At 41.3% G+C, this 15976-nt stretch overlaps 1 protein-coding gene across 2 annotated transcripts in view; it reads left to right on the top strand.

The window, feature by feature from the left end:
• Positions 1 to 15976, top strand: part of EIF3M (eukaryotic translation initiation factor 3 subunit M) — a 62477-nt gene that overhangs the window by 26257 nt on the left and 20244 nt on the right. For both annotated transcript variants that reach the window (XM_053720403.1, XM_053720404.1), the window contains one exon: positions 8794 to 8893. In XM_053720403.1, the coding sequence (XP_053576378.1) occupies positions 8794 to 8893 (100 nt within the window). The remainder of the gene's footprint in view (positions 1 to 8793; positions 8894 to 15976) is intronic.

A 15976-nucleotide genomic window follows, 5' to 3' on the forward strand; every position in this document is an offset into this window, starting at 1 on the left:
TTTCAGGTTTAAACTGGAACATCTTCGTCTCTTACTTAGAGAGGTTTTAATTACCCTAGATGATAGTGACTCCACAGTGATGGTTGTCCCCCCAAAATCTAGCAAATAAGACAGATATTATGAGGTACCTTCCTTTACAAATGTTTTTCCAGTTCCTAAGAAGGCCTCTGGAATTATTAATAGAGAATGGGAGAGACCTGGTATTCCTTTCTTTCCTTCTCCTATTTTCAAGAAGATGTTTCCTATAGCTGACTCGGTTATCCCTATAGAGGATAGCTGTGCTTTTATAGATCCGATGGACAAAAAATTAGAGGGTCTACTCAAGAAAACTTATGTTCACCAGGGTATGCAGTGGCATCCGGCGGTCTGTATAACTACCGTCACGAGTGCGGCAGCCTGCTGGTTTAATGCTCTGGCTGATGCCCTCAGACGAGAAACGCCCTTGGATGAGATCCAGGACAGGATAAAGGCTCTTAAGCTAGCTAATGCCTTTATCTTGGATGCCACCCTTCAAGTTATTTATTTGGGGGCCAAAATTTCAAGCTTCTCTATCTTGGCTCGCAGGGCCTTATGGCTGAAACCTTGGTCTGCGGACGTTTCATCTAAGTCAAAGCTTCTAGCTGTCCCTTACAAGGAGGAAGACCCTGTGTGGTCCTGAGCTGAAAGAGCTTATTTCTGACATTACAGGAGGTAAGGGTCACCTTCTCCCTCAGGAAAAAAAGATTAGGCAGAAAGGAAGACAAAGTAGTTTCCGTTCCCTTCGCAACTTCAAGAAATTCTCTTCTTCTTCTCCCTCAACTAAGCAGGAACAAGCTAAATCTAATTGGAGACCCGCCCAATCTTGGAATAAGGGTAAGCAATCCAAGAAGGCGGCCAATGACTCCAAGACAGCATGAAGGTTTTGCCCCCGATCCGGAACAAATGGATCTGGTAGGGGGCAGACTTTCTTTTTTCGTTCTAGCCTGGGTTCGGGACGTTCAGGATCCCTGGGCTATAGAAATAGTGTCTCAGGGATACAAGCTGGATTTCAAAATTTGTCCTCCCAGGGGCAGGTTTCTAATTTCAAGGTTATCTGCAGACCAGACAAAAAGAGAGGCGTCCTTACATTGTGAGAAGACCTCTTAGCTCTGGGAGTGATCGTTCAAGATCAAGGTATAGGATTCTATTCCCAATCTGTTTTTTGGTTCCCATGAAGGAAGGAACCTTCAGACCAATTTTAGACCTCAAGAGTCTAAACAAGTTTCTCAGAATGCCATCCTTCAGGGTGGAAACTATTCGTTCCATCCTTCCCTTGATGCAGGAGGGTCAGTTTATGACAACAGTAGATTTAAAGGACGCGTACCTGCATGTTCCCATTCACAGGGATCATCACAGGTTCTTAAGGTTTGCCTTTCTAGACAAGCATTTCCAGTTTCTTGCTCTTTCGATCTTGCCACGGCTTCCAGAATCTTCACAAAGGTTCTGGGGTCTCTTCTTGCAGTGCTTCGTTCAAGAGGCATTGCGGTGGTGCCGTATCTAGACGATATCCTAGTTCAGGCGCCATCCTTTCAGCTAGCAAAATCACACACGGACCTGGTAGTGGCTTTCCTAAGGTCACACGGGTGGAAGGTGAATCTAGAAAAGAGCTCTTTTGTTCCTCATACAAGGGTGACCTTTCTAGGGACCATCATAGACTCTCTGTCTATGAAGATTTTTCTGACAGAAGTCAGGAAATGAAATATTGATACTTGTCGAGCTCTGCAATCTTCTCCTCGTCCTTCTGTGGCCCAGTGCATGGAGTTAATAGGTCTGATGGTAGAGGCAATGGACATCGTCCTGTTTGCTCACTTTCATCTCAGAGCTCTGCAGTTGGACATGCTCAAACAATGGAACGGAGCTTATTTGGACTCGACTTCTATTGGCACAGGAGACAAGGGAGTCTCTTCTTTGGTGGTTGTCTCTAGATCATCTCTCCCAGGGAGCATGTTTATGCAGACCATCCTGGGAGATTGTGACAACAGATGCCAACCTTCAGGGGTGGGGTGCAGTTTGGGGCTCCCTAAGGGCTCAGGGGATATGGTCTCAGACAGTCTTTTTTGTATAAGTCAAAGAGAAACCCAGAATCTGTATATGTAATCCAAGGTATAAGATCCTTCTTAATATAATGTGTGCTGTGGCGTGTAATGCAAACAAAGCAACAAGTGCAGCAATATCGGATATCCACGAGCAGATAAGCAGCAAGAAAAACGCCAATCAGCACATTAACATTGCAAACTTCACTCATCACAAGAGGGTACGTGCTGGGTTTCCAATCAGTGTTGGTACATATGCCCGTCTCACTGGCTCCATCAGGAGAGCTGCCACTCTGGGGAAAGAAAACTGCCTAGGACGAAGCGGAGGAAACACCACCCGCCTCAACTTATCCCGGCTACGATCCTCGTGGCTAGTGAAAAACACTCCTCCCCTCTCCTACGTCCCTTGGTGAGACTTACAATGCTGGGTATTGGTTGAGAATGCTGCTCAGTAAACACGCCCAGCACACATGCTCCTGAACAGTCCAATGGCAACAGAGCGTCAGCTGGAAAACTGGAAAGGCAAATTTTTCAAAAGAAGACGGCTCCAGCTGAGATTAAAACGAAAGTCCTTTATTGAGAAGTTTTAAAACATGGGAAACACAGCAAGCGGGTGAAAGGTGCTGAGGGCGCAGCACTGTCTGGCTTACATGTTTCGGAAATGATCCGTAGTCATAGGCTATGACTACGGATAAACATTCTGGAACTGAGAGAGATCTACAATGCTCTCCTGGCCTCAGCTAGCTTTGGTTCAGTTTCAGGTTCCAGACAGACAACATAACGTCAGTGGCCTACATCAATCATCAGGGAGGAACAAGGAGTTCCTTGGTGATGACAGAGGTTTTCAAAATAATTCAGTGGGCGTAGGCCCATTCTTGTTGTCTGTCGGCAATCCACGTCCCATGGGTGGACAACTGGGAGGCGGATTTTTTGAGTAGACGGACCTTTCATCCGGGGGAGTGGGAACTTCATCCGGACGTGTTCTCCAGTCTGGTCCTCAAATGGGGTCAGCCGGAGTTGGATCTCATGGCATCCAGGCAGAATGCCAAATTTGCCAGGTACGGGTCGAGATCCTCAGGTGGAGCTGATAGATGCTCTGGCAGCCCCTTGGTCCTTCAATCGAACATATCTATTTCCTCCATTTGCTGTCCTTCTGCAAGTGATTGCCCAGATCAAACAGGAAAGGACTTCAGTGATTCTCATAGCACCGGCCTGGCCTCGCAGGATCTGGTATGCAGACCTTGTGGAGATGTCGTCTCTACCTCCTTGGAGGCTTCCGCTTTGAAAGGACCTTCTGATTCAGGGACCCTTCCATCATTCAAATCTAGATTCTCTGAAGCTGACTGCTTGCAGATTGAACAGTTGATTCTATCCAAGCGAGATTTTTCTGACTCATAGACACTTTGATTCAGGCTCGTAAGCCTGTCACTAGAAAGATTTCACAAGATTTGGCGTAAATACCTTTTTATTGGTGTGAATCCAAGGGCTACTCCTGGAGTAGAGTTAGGATTCCTAGGATTTTATCTTTTCTCCAGGAAGGATTGGAGAAAGGATTATCTACAAGTTCTTTTAAAGAGTCAAATTTCAGCATTATCTATCCTGTTACACAAGCGTCTAGCTGATGTCGCTGATGTTCAGTCTTTTTGTCAGGCCTTAACCAGAATTAGGCCTGTGTTTAGACCAGTTACTCCTCCATGGAGTCTTAATTTAGTTCTCAAGGTTCTTCAAGGGGTTCTGTTTGAACCTATGCATTCCTTAGATAGCGAGTTGTTATCTTGGAAGGTTTTATTTTTGGTAGCTATTTCTTCTGCTCGTAGAGTGTCTGAGCTTTCAGCATTACAATGTGAGCCCCCTTACCTTATTTTTCATGCGGCTAAGGTTGTCTTGCATACAAAATTTGGATTTCTTCCCAAGGTTGTTTCTGATCGGAACATTAATCAGGAAATTGTTGTACCTTCCTTGTGTCCTAATCCTCCTAAGAAGGAGAGCCTCTTACACAATTTGGATGTAGTTCGTGCTTTAAAGTTTTATTTACAGGCGACTAAAGACTTTCGCCAGTTTTCCTCTTTGTGGTATTTTCAGGCAAACATAGGGGACAGAAAGCTACGTCTGTTTCTCTTTCTTTTTGGCCGAAGAGTATTATACGTTTGGCTTATGAAACTGCTGGACAGCAGCCTCCTGAGAGGATTACGGCTCATTCCACTAGGGCTGTTGCTTCCTCATGGGCATTCAAAAATTAAGCTTCTGGGGAACTGATTTGCAAGGCTGCAACTTGGTCTTCTCTTCACACTTTTACAAAATTTTACAAATTTGATACTTTTGCTTCAGCTGAGGCGGCTTTTGAGAGAGAGGTTCTTCATGCAGTGGTGCCTTCCGTTTAGGTATCCTGTCTTGTCCCTCCCATATCATCCGTGTACTCTAGCTTGGGTATTGGATCCCATGAGTAATGAAGATGATCCGTGGACTCATTGTGTCTTTAAGAAGAAAAGAAAATTTATGGTTACCTGATAAATTTATTTCTTCTTAGACACGATGAGTCCACGGCCCGCTCTGTCATTTTTAGACAGGTTATTTTTTATTGTACACTTCAGTCACCTCTGCACCTTGGCTTTTCCTTTCTCTTCCTAACTTCGGTTGAATGACGGGAGTGAGAGGGAAGGGAGGAGCTATTTAACAGCTCTGCTGTGGTGCTCTCTGCCTCTTCCTGCTGACCAGGAAGTGAATATCCAATGAGTAATGAAGATGATCAGTGGGCTCATCGTGTCTAAGAAGAAATAAATTTATCAGCTAAGCATAAATTTTCTTTTTACAGATTCACCTTCAACTCGTGGGAACAAAGTAAAGACAACAACATCTCTGTATGAGATTGCCTGAACCAAAATGTAGTCTAGATAAGGCGCCACAGCAATTCTCTGGTATCTGATTACTGCCAATAGCGTTCCTAGAACCTTTGTGAATATTCTGGGAGCCCTGGCCAGACCAAATGGAAGGGCAACAAACTGGAAATGCTTGTCCAGAAAAGTAAATCTGAGAAACTGGCGATGATCCCTGTGAATGGGAACATGTAGATACGCGTCCTTCAGATCTGTGGTCGTCATGAACTGACCCTCCTGGACCAATGGAAGAATGGAGCGAATAGTTTCCATCTTGAAGGACAGAACCCTGAGGAATTTGTTGAGACACTTGAGATCTAGGATGGGTTGAAAAGTTCCTTCCTTTTTGGGAACCACAAATAGATTTGAATAGAATTCTAGACCCTGTTCCCTTAGAGGGACTGGTACAATGACACCCAGGGAGGATAGGTCCTTTACGCAATTTAAGACGACCTCCTCTTTTACCTGGTTTGAGAATAATCTTGACAAGAGAAATCTGCCCCTTGGAGGGCAAGACTTGAATCCAATCCTGTAACCCTGGTATACTATGTCCACAGCCCATGGGTCTGGGAAATCTTGTATCCAAGCCTGTTGAAGGCCTGCGGAAGGCTTCTTGTTTTGTTTTCCCTTATTCCAGGGCTGACTGGATTTCCAAGTGGACCTGGATTGGTCAGGTTTGGAAGAGGAAGGTGAGGACTTCTGTCCCTTTTTACGTTAGCGAAAGGAACAAAAATTAGAAGACTGTTGACCCCTAGGTCTATTCTTCTTGTCCTAAGGAAGGAAAGATCCCTTTCCATCCGTAATTTCAGAAATTATTTCCACTAGACCAGGTCCAAACAGAGTTTTACCTTTATAAGGTAAAGCCAAGAGCTTGGCCTTTGAATAAACATCAGCCGACCAAGATTTTAACCACAGAGCTCTGCGAGCTAATACAGTGAAGCTAGACATCTTAGCTCCCAGTCTAATTGTCTGCATGTTTGCATCAAAGATAAAGGTATTGGCCAATTTAAAGGGCCACTGTAAGTAAATATTTTCTATGCCTGTTACTAACTACCCCAAATCCGTTTTTTTCAATAGCATTTCATTAACATATCTCTACCGTATATCAGAAATCTTGTCTGCAAATTTAATTGTTTTCCAAACCCACTCCGTGGGTATCCTTTGCTCTGTACCAATCCGTTTACAATACCTAGGTTTCAAAATGGCGCTTTAAACACAAAGTTATTGGTTTAAGTATTTTGAACATGCATTGCTGAAAATAGTGGGCAGGATAACGTGACATCATCAGCGAATAAAAGATATAACTTTTAGAACGTTATGAAACTTTGTTTTGGAGAAAATATAGGTCAGTAGGTTTTAATGAATGTTTATTAACTTTAATATGTTAGTTGTTTAGCTTAAAAATTATAACAGAAAGTAATCCTTTAAGGGCTTTAAACCTATCTTGGATATCCTCTACCGTAGTTTCCTCTGAAATCAGATCGGACAAGGCATTGCACCAATAAGGTGATGAAATACCAAATGTAAGAAAGTGGTAATAGAGTGCGCCTAAAACAATTCAAAAGCAAGTGAATAGTGAACTCAAAATAATTAGTTAATCCCCATTGGGTGTTGGGAAGTGCAAATGGCAAAATAAACGTGAAGTATTTAATTAATGTGTACTACTAAATATGGGACAAGGTAAAGATGTGTGTTTTGTAATGTGTGTGCTATGACCATAGGTAAGATTAAAAGCTAAAACAATATAACCCTTGTATGTAATGGCACTACTTGTGTAGTATTGATAAATAATAATGGAGGGTTGCTGTATCAATAAAACATGTGCATACAATTGGAAAAAGCAAAATACCAAAATGACCTAAAATAGTGCAAAATATAACCAATAAAATTAAAGGAGCTTATCGTAATAAGAGTCCCAGAAGTGGTGTTGGAGATTGGTGACTAAGGCCGTCAGTGTCTCTGAAATAGAGTTGCAGAAATCTTTATCATCCCAATGGAAATGTTCAAATGAGAATAATCAAAGTGCAGTTGGCAGCTGGTCTTGGAGATGTCTGATCAGGACACAGTATCTAGAAATGGTGCAAAAAAAGACAGCGCCTCATTGTGCAAGTAGGTTTTGAAAACAGGAATCACAGTGAGAAAGAAACAGATGGAAATATACTCACAAGAGTATTGGCACCCTTATTAAAAGTGGTGCGAATAAGCAGACTGACGTTTTAGCAGCAGTCAGTACGCTGTAACCGGATAATATCAGAGTTCTTGAACAAGCGGCTGTGGGCTCTCCTCTGTAAATCAGATCTGAATCCTCTGAAGCCGTGCTGTAGAAAAACGGCAGCGTGCAGCTGCTCTCTGTGTGTGATCAACACTGGAAGCTAGTATTTTGCAATGACAGTCCTCGGCAAGACAAAATAAGTAAAAATCTCTACCTGTGGTAGAGAAAACTTGGCAAGCAAAAGTAGAAAGCCAAAACAAATGAGGCTTGGTATATGAAAGTATATGTTGCAACTATGTAGATACTTGACACAGTTTGTTTTCTATTATACTATTTGTATTACCAATTGTACTTCATTCGTTTAGATAATGCTTCTTTCTGATTAATCACAGTTTGTGATTGGTCTGATATCGACCAATCAATCTTCTTGGCAGGCTTTTTAAATGTGTTTTACTATTGCATGTGTTATATATCTTACTTGATGAAACGGCCAGGAGCTTGTGGCCGAGAAACGTGTCTAAAGCTCACCTAATAAATTGTTTTTATTCTTTCATATACCAAGCCTCACTTGTTTTGGCTTTCTACTTTTGCTTGCCAAGTTGACTCTACCACAGGTAGAGATTTTTACTTATTTTGTCTTGCCGAGGACTGTCAATGCAAAATACTAGCTTCCAGTGTTGATCACACACAGAGAGCAGCTGCACGCTGCCGTTTTTCTACAGCACGGCTTCAGAGGATTCAGATCTGATTTACAGAGGAGAGCCCACAGCCGCTTGTTCAAGAACTCTGATATTATCCGGTTACAGCGTACGGACTGCTGCTAAAACGTCAGCCTGCTTATTCGCACCACTTTTAATAAGGGTGCCAATACTCTTGTGAGTATATTTCCATCTGTTTCTTTCTCACTGTGATTCCTGTTTTCGAAACCTACTTGCACAATGAGGCGCTATCTTTTTTTGCACCATTGCACCAATAAGATGCTGCACCTGCAAATGTGGCAATACACGCCACAGGTTGCCACTGTAATCCTTGATATATGTACATCTTTTTTAAGTAAGCCTCTAGCTTCTTATCCGTTGGATCCTTAAAAAGGCAACTTTCCTTTATAGGACTGGTAGTTCTCTTAGCAAGAGTAGAAATAGCTCTTTCTACTTTAGACACAGTGCGCCATAAATCACGAATAGTCAGCAACAGGAAACCTATTTTTAAAAACAGGTGAAACATCATGCATATGTTCTCTGAATCATTTGTGCCCCCCCCCCCCTTCTGAAAAGAGAATTTTGCTTACTAATGTTATAACTGATTGTTGGATATTTCAGTTTTTAACTAATTTTGTGCATAAAGTGTAAGACAATGCAAAATGTTAAAATGCACCTGTTGGAAATAATTAGCCATGGCAACAGCCAAAAGTAGCAATTGGGTATATGATTTCGGTGGTGGATATTTAGTAGGTACCTGGATGTGCAATTAAGGAAATATATAAATGCACACCTGCAGCAATTCAGCAATACCTGTAGAATCAGGGTTAACCTACTGAAAATTGTATAATTTCATTGCAAAATTTTTTATGTTTTTTTTTGTTTGTTTTTTCTTCAAAGTCATGCATAATTTTTATTTGACTAATATTACTTTAAATAACCTTACTTGCTTGTTTTAGGTGCATCGTTAGGGCACTCAAGGATCCCAAAACTTTTCTGCTTGACCATCTTCTAGCTTTAAAGCCGGTGAAATTCTTGGAAGGAGAACTAATTCACGATGTGAGTAGGAATTATATTCCCCACAGTTTTTCTTTCTTTTTACCCTTTTTTAGTGCTTAGCTATTTTCCACCCCCCTTTGCTGAACAGTTTGTAGGCTTCTTTACTAATTAAATGTATACATCTTTCAGTGTTTTTCCTTTGTGGTGCACTCCCAAATTATAAACTTTGATTCCACACCCCTCAAACTCAGCTCCTTTTAATGTAATAAAGCCTAGTGTTTAAAAAACGCTAGGATTTACCATAACTAAAAAAGGCCACTTTCATAAGTATAAAAAAAGAAAACGGCTGAAAAGGTGCCTTTATTTTGCCTTGGCTTCACTGCTTAGCTAAGCTGCTCTCACTGCTTATGGCACAGTTTATTTTTAAATGAGGCGTTTCCACCTCCTTAGCCAATAGTCGTGGGGACCAATCAGCATTATGACAGTGTATGCAAGATCTTACCTGCTTATTCTCTTAATGTACCACTCATTTACCAATTTATGAGGATAACAAGTATGTATTTACTTGAAAAATAACAATCTATATGCATTGACACAAACAACATAAAAGGCGAATGCCAGTAAAGCTATGAAACACTATTTGAAAGAGGGTGGTCCCTAACATTCAAATAAGAGATCTGATATATTGATGTATTGAAGGAGGTGAACGTTGCAAAACCAACCAAAATAGGCCTCCCATTGTTAGTCAATCAGGTGTTTGTCATAAGACCATTCATGAAATAGGATTGCCTTTTCATATAAGGGTCTCATGGCCCAAGCCGTATTGAGTGGTTGCAGAAATGGGCTATCTACGATTTGCTTAATATGCACTTGGTTCTATTAAGTCAACCATATTGCCATACTGTACTGATAACTTGCTTGGATGTGTGACCCCCACACAAACACACACACACACATACTTGAAGGAGGTGTTTCTTCTCTTTTGAAGGAATACTTGCTTACCTCCCCTTTTTTTTTTTTTTTTTTCTTCATACAGGTGGGTGGTGAGAGTCCACGATCCATTACTCCTGGGAATTGCTCTTTCCTGCCACTAGGAGGAGGCAAAGATTTACAAACCCCATGAGCTGTATAAAACTCCTCCCACCTCCCAGAAAACTTAGTTTTCTTTGCTTCCCCTGGAGGAAGGTTACAAACGAATATGTCCATTTGATTCTTTAGTGAGAGGGGTTCTCTGATTTAGTTGAGGCCTATTTCCCCTCAGTGTAGTTTTTGACAGAGGGATGCATTTGGAGTATGCGTAGTGGCATATTTTTTACCTGTTAGGTTTTAGCCACAAGCCTTGGTTCTACTTTATTTTTTTCTTTTAGCAGAATTTCTCAGACTGTTGTGGTTTCTTTTTCAATATCGTTAGAAAATCAATTTTCAATGGAGTTTCTTAGGTTTCTCAGACAAGGATTGTTTTTCAGATAGTTTCCATTAATATTTTTTTGACAGCGAGTGTTAGCTTGTTAAAATCATCTCTCTTCTTTTCTCTCAGTTGCTCTTTTGCATTGAGGTATTGGGTCTCATGTTTGCTGCATTGGATGCTTTTCCGTTTGCTAATTTTTACTTGAGTCCTCTTTTTAGCTTTGCATGCTTCAGCAATGGTGCAGGGACCATACTCGGCTGCCTCTAAACATTTATCTAGATCACAGGAAAAGTTATTGCTTGTCTGGGTGGTTGAATCATCTGCTTTTTTACAGGGGGCTTCTTTTTCCATCCTATTTGGACTGTGATCACTTCGAATGCAAATCTTTCAGGTTGGGGGGCCATCTGGGGGACTCTGAGGGCACAAGGGAGGGGTTTGGTTTCTTCAGGAGGCGAGGTTGCCATTTAATGTCAGAACTCGGTTCAGTTTTCAGTCTTTCAGAGTTGGCCTCTTATCTCCGTTTTCAGACAGACAATTTTAAAAAATTTTTTTTTTGCAGTGGCTTTCATCAGGAGGGAACTCTTAGTACCATAGCTATGAAGGAAGTCTCTCAAACTCTTTCCTGGGCTTAAGCCAATTGTTCGATTTCTTCAGTTTTTATTCCAGGAGTAAACAACTGGGGAGCAGTCTCTCATTCGTTAGTCACTGCATCCAGTGGAATAATATCTTTCTCCAACATTGGTGTGTCCGGTCCACGGCGTCATCCATTACTTGTGGGAAATATTCTCCCCCACAGGGAAAGGCAAGGAGAGCACACAGCAAGAGCTGTCCATATAGCTCCCCCTCTGGCTCCGCCCCCCAGTCATTCTCCTTGCCGCTCTGAACAAGTAGCATCTACCACGGGGATGGCGAGGAGTTTGTGGTGTTAGTTCTTTCAGTTCTTCAAGGGGTTCCGTTTGAACCTTTACATTCCATAGATATTAAGTTATTATCTTGGAAAGTTCTGTTTTTGGTTGCTATTTCTTCTGCTAGAAGAGTTTCTGAATTATCTGCTTTGCAGTGTAATCCACCATATCTGGTTTTTCATTCAGATAAGGTTGTTTTGCGTACTAAGCCTGGTTTTCTTCCAAAAGTTGTTTCCAACAAGAACATCAACCAGGAAATAGTTGTTCCTTCTTTGTGTCCGAATCCAGTTTCAAAGAAGGAACGTTTATTACACAATTTAGATGTTGTTCGTGCTTTAAAGTTCTATTTAGAAGCAACAAAAGATTTTAGACAAACCTCATCTTTGTTTGTCGTTTACTCTGGTAAGAGGAGAGGTCAAAAAGCTACTGCTACCTCTCTCTCTTTCTGACTGAAAAGCATTATCCGCTTGGCTTATGAGACTGCCGGACGGCAGCCTCCTGACCGTATCACAGCTCACTCTACTAGGGCTGTGGCTTCCACATGGGCCTACAAGAACGAGGCTTCTGTTGACCAGATATGTAAGGCAGCGACTTGGTCTTCTCTGCACACTTTTGCCAAATTCTACAAATTTGATACTTTTGCTTCTTCGGAGGCTATTTTTGGGAGAGGTTTTGCAAGCCGTGGTGCCTTCCGTTTAGGTAACCTGATTTGCTCCCTCCCTTCATCCGTGTCCTAAAGCTTTGGTATTGGTTCCCACAAGTAATGGATGACGTCGTGGACCGGACACACCAATGTTGGAGAAAACAGAATTTATGCTTACCTGATAAATTACTTTCTCCAACGGTGGGTCCGGTCCACGGCCCGCCCTGGTTTTTTAATCAGGTTGAAAAATTTTTCTTTATACACTACAGTCACCACGGCACCCTATAGTTTCTCCTTTTTCTCCTAACCGTCGGTCGAATGACTGGGGGGCGGAGCCAGAGGGGGAGCTATATGGACAGCCCTTGCTGTGTGCTCTCCTTGCCTTTCCCTGTGGGGGAGAATATTTCCCACAAGTAATGGATGACGCCGTGGACCGGACACACCGTTGGAGAAAGTAATTTATCAGGTAAGCATAAATTCTGTTTATGTGGATGTTTTTAAGCAGATAGTGAATCTTTGGGGTCTCCCAGAGATGGATCTGATGACCTTTCGATTTCATTATATTTTTCTCAGTTACTATGTGAGGTTCAGGGACCCTCAGAAGAGTTTGTGGACACTCTGGTAGCACCATGGTAATTTTTGTCTGGCTTATGTCTTTTTCCTCCTTGTTCCCTGAGTGGTTACAAAGATCAGGCTAGTATCCTGATTACTTCACTTTGGCTTTGCAGGGTCTGTTATGCAGATCTGATTCAGATATTAAATTGCCCTCCTTGGTCTCTTCCTGAGTCTGGGCTCTTCTGTCTTTAGGTCAGTTTTTCCATTGGGATCTTGATTCTCTAAGCTTAATTGCATAGAGATTGAACAGTTAGTTCTCAGGCAGAGAAGTTGTTGAAACTTTGATACAGGCCCGCAAGCCTTTGACTAGGAAGATTTATCATAAGGACTGGAAGTCCTTTATTTTCTTATATTCAGAATTCTTTGGGTTTTGCATTTTTTGCAGGATAGTTTAGGTAAGGCTTTATCTGCCAGCTACTTGAAAGGTCAGATGTTTGCTCTTTCAGTTTTGTTCCACCTGAAGTTTGTTAATCTTTCTCACATTCTTGGTTTTATAAGTTTAAGACAATTTTTGTTTTCTTTTAGCTATCTCTTCTGCTAGAAGAGTCTCTTGAGTTACCTGCTATTTCATTTGATTCTCCTTACCTTATTTTTCATCAGCATAAGGTAGTTTTGTGAACTATATTTGACTTTTTTTCCCAAAGGTTGTGTCCCTCCTTTGTCTTAATCCTTGAATTCTTCAGACATGCTTCTTCATATCTTAGATGTTGTAAGAACCTTTAAAGGGACACTGGACACACATTTTTTCTTTTGTGATTCAGATAGAGCATGCAATTTTAAGCAACTTTCTAATTTACTCCTATTACAAAATTTTCTTCATTCTCTTGGTATCTTTATTTAAAATGCAAGAATGTAAGTTTAGATGCCGGCCCATTTTTGGTGAACAACCTGGGTTGTCCTTGCTGATTGGTGGATAAATTGCATCCACCAATAAAAAAAGTGCTATCCAGAGTCCTGAACGAAAAAAAGCTTAGATGCCTTTTTCAAATAAAGATAGCAAGAGAACGAAGAAAAATTGATAATAGGAGTAAATTAGAAAGTTGCTTAAAATTGCCTGCTCTATCTGAATCACAAAAGAAAAAAAATGGGTTCAGTGTCCCTTTAAGGTATTATAGGATTTCAGACAAACTTCTAGTTTTGTTTGTTTACTTTTCTGGTTCCAGGAATGGTCAGAAAGCTTCTGCTGTTTGGCTTCTTGGTTAAAATATTTGATCGATTAAGCTTCCTTGGGAGGTGTGTCAGCCTATATATATGCCCAATATATATCAGATCAGTTTCCACATAGTGTTTTAGTATAAGGCTTATGTTGACCAATTTTTGCAAGGTAACTTCTTGGTGTTTTTTTGCATACTTTTGGTAAACAACTCCATCATTACCCCTACCCGCATGCCCGATGGATCGGGGTCACATTTGACTCAGATATTTATTTCACTCCTCACATTCAGTCATTGGCTAAAGCCTGCCGCTTCCACCTTAAAAACATCTCTAAAATTAGACACTTCCTTACACAAGACACAACTAAGATTTTAATCCACTCTCTCATTCTCTCCCGCCTCGATTACTGCAACTCTGTCCTCTCTGGTCTCCCCACCTACCGCCTAGCTCCTTTACAATCCATAATGAATGCCTCTGCCAGACTCGTCTTCCGTACACGTCACTCTTCATCTGCTGCACCTTTCTGCCAATCTCTTCACTGGCTTCCTCTTGCCTCTAGGATCAAACACAAAATTCTGACTCTGACATAGAAAGCCGTCAACTGCACTGCTCCCCCTTATATCTCAGACCTTGTCTCCAGATGCTCTCCCTCCCATCCCCTTCGCTCTGCTCACGACCTCCTACTCTCCTCCTCTCTTGTCACCTCATCACACTCCCGTTTTCAGGACTTCTCCAGACTGGCTCCCATCTTGTGGAACTCTCTGCCTCGCTCCACAAGACTCTCTTCTAGTTTTAAAAGCTTCAAGTTCTCCCTAAAGACTCTACTGTTCAGGGATGTATACAACCTACGCTAAGCTTTCTTTATACCAGTTGCTCTCCTCCATTGCTATCCCCTGAACCCCCTTAGCATGTAAGCCTAAGAGTCCAGCTGTTTGTTGATCACCTTCTCAAGTGCGGACTACAACAGTGCAACTCTTGGCAGGGCCCTCTACCCATTTGATCCCTATAATTGTTTTGTTGTACTCCGTCTTTGTTAATAGCGCTGCAGAATCTGTTGGCGCTCTACAAATAACCGATAATAATAAAAAAAAAAAATATTAATAATAAATTCTATCATTTTTACGTTTTTTTGCTTTTTCTGAAGCAGCCTTTGGTAGTCCTTCAGGCAGTTGTCTCAGGATAATTTTGATTTTGCCTGTTGGTCAATTTATTTGCATATTACCCTGTTTTTATTCTTTGGGTTCTATTTGGTTTGTGGACTATTTTATTTTTTTATTATTATTTTTTTTACTCTGAAAAAAGATGTTTCTCTTGTTAAGTGTATCCAGTCCACGGATCATCCATTACTTATGGGATATTCTCCTTCCCAACAGGAAGTTGCAAGAGGATCACCCACAGCAGAGCTGCTACATAGCTCCTCCCCTAACTGTCATATCCAGTCATTCTCTTGCAAGCCTCAACCAAGATGGAGGTCGTAAGAGGAGTGTGGTGTTTTATACTTTATTCTTCAATCAAAAGTTTATTTTTAAATGGTGCCGGAGTGTACTGTTTATCTCAGGCAGTATTTAGAAGAAGAATCTGCCTGCGTTTTCTATGATCTTAGCAGAAGTAACTAAGATCCATGGCTGTTCTCACATATTCTGAGGAGTGAGGTAACTTCAGAGAGAGAATGGCGTGCAGGTTTTCCTGCAATAAGGTATGTGCAGCTAATATTTTTCTAGGGATGGAATTTGCTAGAAAATGCTGCTGATACCGAACTAATGTAAGTAAAGCCTTAAATGCAGTGATAGCTACTGGTATCAGGCTTATTAATAGAGATGCATACTCTTATAAAAATGTAATATAAAACGTTTGCTGGCATGTTTAATCGTTTTTATATGTATTTGGTGATAAAACTTATTGGGGCCTAGTTTTTTTTCCACATGGCTGGCTTGAATTTGGCCTAGAAACAGTTTCCTTAGGCTTTCCACTGTTGTAATATGAGTGGGAGGGGCCTATTTTGCCATTTTTTTGCACAGCAAAAATTACAGACACAGACATCCAGCTTCATCCTGCATGATCCAGGACATCTCTGGAGGACTCAAAAGGCTTCAAAGTCGTTTTTGAGGGAGGTAAAAAGCCACAGTAGAGCTGTGGCAGTTGTTGTGACTGTTTAAAAAAAAAAGTTTTTGTCTTATTATTTTTTGGGTATTAAGGGGTTAATCATCCATTTGCAAGTGGGTGCAATGCTCTGCTAACTTGTTACATACACTGTAAAAATTTTGTTAGTGTAACTGCCTTTTCACTGTGATTTCAAATTTTGACAAAATTTGTGTTTCTTAAAGGTGCAGTAACGTTTTTTATATTGCTTGTAAACTTGTTTAAAGTGTTTTCCAAGCTTGCTAGTCTCATTGCTAGTCTGTTTAAACATGTCTGAC

This window comes from Bombina bombina, chromosome 7 (assembly GCF_027579735.1).
Source record: "Bombina bombina isolate aBomBom1 chromosome 7, aBomBom1.pri, whole genome shotgun sequence".
Lineage (NCBI taxonomy): Eukaryota > Metazoa > Chordata > Amphibia > Anura > Bombinatoridae > Bombina > Bombina bombina.